Source organism: Coffea eugenioides, chromosome 11 (genome assembly GCF_003713205.1).
Source record: "Coffea eugenioides isolate CCC68of chromosome 11, Ceug_1.0, whole genome shotgun sequence".
Classification (NCBI taxonomy): Eukaryota; Viridiplantae; Streptophyta; class Magnoliopsida; order Gentianales; family Rubiaceae; genus Coffea; species Coffea eugenioides.
In genome coordinates this window covers 17326858-17330832 of record NC_040045.1, presented here as the reverse complement: position 1 = coordinate 17330832, position 3975 = coordinate 17326858, and the positions used below count along the sequence as shown (strand labels likewise).

Genomic DNA, 3975 nt, shown 5'->3' with positions numbered 1-3975 from the left:
TTTTTCTGACGGAGTGGGTATTCGGGTCAATATTTACGGGGCCCGACTAATCTCACTCCGACCTGGAGAGGAGGCCCCACTCCACTCGAGCACGGTAGCAAGGGGGCTCGAACCCTGGTTGCCTAGGTAAATCCACCGTACCCTAAAGAGAGGGAGCAGACCGCTCGAGCCAATACTTTTTAGGTATTATACACTTAAATTAAATTCTTGTATAATAAAATAAGTGTTTTAGGCCAGTAATTGTAACATTCACAATCATTTAAAATTTGAAATTCTATCATCATTTAAGGATAGAAAAATTAAGGAGTGGTCCGTAATGGACCACGGAATTTGTTTTCAATTTTAGCCGCTCGACGACGGCCTAATCAACTCACTTGCAATTATTTAGTGAATGATATGACAAATTGATAAAAAAGAATTGTTTACCATATCCAAATGAATGATCCCCTTGCACTATGTTTAACAAGGAAACCTCCATATTGCACATGATATGCTGGTTGATGCCTGCCATGTGTGCCGACCTTATATATTACTGTAATTCATGGTGAAAACAAAAAAAGCCAATTGTGGGACCCCAACTCCAGGGAATAATACCATGAAAGTGGTGCTATAAATACCCAAGCACTGCAAGCCTTGTTGCCAAAAAGAATTCTAAGAGCAAGTGAATTGAATAGAGGTTATAAACCTAGTCTTATAAAAAAAAAAGCTTTAATTTTCGTCCTACAGCCAGACTCCTTCTTCCTTTCCCTTTTTAGTTCGTAAAAAGATACTGTAAAAAAAAAAATGGCATTGACTCTGAACAGTGGTTATGAAATGCCAATTCTTGGTCTTGGTTTTTTTCGCATGGAAGGCAAAAATATAAAAGAGATTCTCTTCAATGCAATCAAGATTGGCTACCGTCATTTTGACTGCGCTGGTAAACTCTCTTTCCATCTCTACTTTTCTCTTTACATATAATAACGTGTATTCCTCCTCCTCTCCGTCTCTCTCTTTCTTCCTTTTAGCATGTAAACTTTCATGTATAAAAAGTTCTACATTCTTGTAGTTGCAGTACATCTTATTTTGTATACATACATACACATACATATATGTATATATATACATATATACATATACATATATATTTATTTATTTATTTACATGTGTATATGTATCTTCTTTCCTTTTTTTGCGTGTGAGATTTGAATTTATAATTGAAAAGAAAATGAACCAGTGGAAAATGTTGTAAATCAATCAGCATATTTAAGAAAAATGAAAAAAAAGGAGACCCAAAAATGTTTGTTTAGAATTAAGTACTCATGTTTGTAAGGTTGTCACTATGCAGCTAAATACCAGAATGAGGAAGAACTTGGGGAAGCCCTGGAAGAAGCGTTTCGCATGGGACTCGTTAAGAGGGAGGAGCTTTTCATTACTACCAAGGTTGTTATATATTTATTTATTTTTGTTAATTAGTTTTCACGAATTATTCATATTACTACGAAGGTTAAGTTAACTTAACGCTTTCACATGCTAACACGGTAAAAAAATATTTTGCACAAGTACATCTATATGCATGTTTATAATGCAATTCCCAATAAAAATTGAATTTTCTTGCATCATTGGCACCCATAAATGAAGAACTTCTCATTTAATTACTATATAAATGTGCAATCATTACTAGATAGCAACTCCAAAGCTACAATTGTACTAGTAGTATATATCTGTTGTACCCAATATGTGATTTCCCTACTTTGACGAGGTATATATACATATAATAGCATGAGAACTGTTACCTTGTGTTTTGCTGCAGCTGTGGAATTCAGACCATGACCACGTTCTTGAGGCTTGCAAAGACAGCCTGAAAAAGCTTCGTCTTGATTATCTTGACCTGTATCTCATTCATTTTCCAGTACCCACAAGGCATACAGGTAATCGAACTTCTATGTTTACTCCAAAATTTCTTTTTAGTACTACTTTTTTTCTCGAGCAGAGAAAGAAGGTTGGAGAAGGGCCGTGAATTCAAAAGCACTCTACCCAATCGGAATTCCTAGATTTACTTGGGTCTTTTGTACCCAATTGCAGTTTCTGAATTTGCTCGGGTTATTTGTACCAATAACTTTGTAATTGCACGTACTGCATCGGTTGCGGTACATTTGGTGCATGCGTGCAAAAAAAAAAAAATCTGTGCAGGAATTGGAAAGCCAGCCAGCGTGAAGGGGAAGGATGGTGTCCTGGACATAGACACTAATATCACTTTGGAGACTGTTTGGCGTGGCATGGAAAACTTAGTCTCTCTGGGCTTAGTTCGAAGCATTGGAATCAGGTACCAAGTCTAGATAACAATTTCAGTTCATGTTGTTTACTTACTTTTCATGCTATTCATAATACACAATAAAAAAAACTTCGAGATTTTTACGTCCGTTTTTTTCTTCTTTTGCAAGACAAATTAACCTCCATTGCTTTCAAACAGCATAACAATTTGAGGATAAAATTACGAATTGAAAACAAATTATTCTAAAGTCCAAAAACTTCCGTCTGATACACTAAGGTGACAATCTCAATGAGGTAGGAGTATTATGTAGTGCTAGGTAATTGATGCTTCCTCCACTCTACCACGATTATACTATGTTATTTATATCGACTTATTTACTTTTCTTAAATATAAATAGCTAAAAAAATCTTACACAATTCCCTAAGTTACCAATTCGACAATCATAATCTCTCTTTTTTTTTTCCTTGATTCAAGAGAGACTCTAATCCGTCTGTGAATGTACGCAGCAATTACAGCGTTTTGCTAACTAGAGACTGCCTAGCTTATTCAAAGGTGAAGCCAGCTGTGAATCAACTGGAGTTGCATCCTTATTTCCAGAGGGATTCCCTTGTCAAGTTCTGCCAGAAGCACGGCATCTGTGTCACTGCCCACACCCCACTGGGAGGAGCCCAAGCCAACACCGAAATGTTTGGCTCTGTATCATGCTTGGATGACCCCGTTCTTCTGGTAATCACTTTTTGTTTTTTATCATATAGTTTAATAAATAAAAACTATATGATAAAAATGATAGTGGAAATGGGATTAACAAAAATTGAAGTGCAATTAACATTCCCTTTAGTTAAACTTATATTTAAGTTCATTCATTTTCAATGTCCAAGAATCATGTATGGCTAAAATCTTGCTATTGCTTCTCAGGGTATTGCTGCGAAATATAAAAGGTCTGTGGCCCAGATCGTTCTGCACTGGAGCATTCAGCGAAATGCAGCTGTGATTCCTAAGACATCAAAACTTGAAAGGTTGCAAGAAAATTTTCAGGCCCTTGATTTCGAGCTCAGCGAAGAGGACATGGAACTGATCAAAACTATAGATCGGAAAGCTCGATCCAATGACCCGGCCAAAGGTGGTTGGAACATAGACATATACGAGTAAAGGGATGGCTAAGATTGAAGTACCAGGACTTAGAGGTCCTGAGTTCTAATCTCCCTTTTTTTTATTAGCTTTTTAAATTCCACCCCCCCTATAAAAAAAAAGTCTTTTTAAAACGAAGGGATGGATGTTTGGAACAATTACTAGATACTTATATAGGCTTAGCCACATCTTATAAGTTATGCTGTAACTTATCATGGATGCTATAGTTGGAGTGTTAAATAAACTTGTGTGCTATTTCAATGTATTTATGTGGTAGCTGAAATATATATACATATTTATGTATAAAAGAATAAAGAAAGGTTTTTGTCCTTCCAATTCAAGCATTAATTGGGGGTGTACTGCAATTATTCCGTGGCTGTTGGCAATGGATATGTAATGTGAACTTAGTGGCGGAAATTTGAACCCAGAGAAACAGCCTACATCCATAAAACAATGGGGTTATTTGTCTTGCAAGCCCACAACAAAACTAGCAGACAAAAGAGTAGCCCTGATTACGGCTGCTATTAATTGCTCCAGTGGAGCCTGCAGCTATTGTCTTTCCCTCTTTCTTTCAGCTTGTGTGTTTGTTTCAGATG

The 3975-nt window shown here is 36.5% G+C and overlaps 1 protein-coding gene across 1 annotated transcript; it reads left to right on the top strand.

Moving 5' to 3' along the window:
- The first annotated feature begins 655 nt into the window (after positions 1–655).
- On the top strand, positions 656–3715 carry LOC113751579 (NADP-dependent D-sorbitol-6-phosphate dehydrogenase-like). The gene is made up of 6 exons (XM_027295633.1): positions 656–916; positions 1325–1419; positions 1790–1907; positions 2170–2302; positions 2758–2977; positions 3167–3715. The coding sequence occupies exons 1-6, from the start codon at positions 784–786 to the stop codon at positions 3398–3400; spliced, it is 933 nt and encodes a 310-aa protein (XP_027151434.1). The 5' UTR covers positions 656–783; the 3' UTR covers positions 3401–3715.
- The last annotated feature ends 260 nt before the right edge of the window (positions 3716–3975 follow it).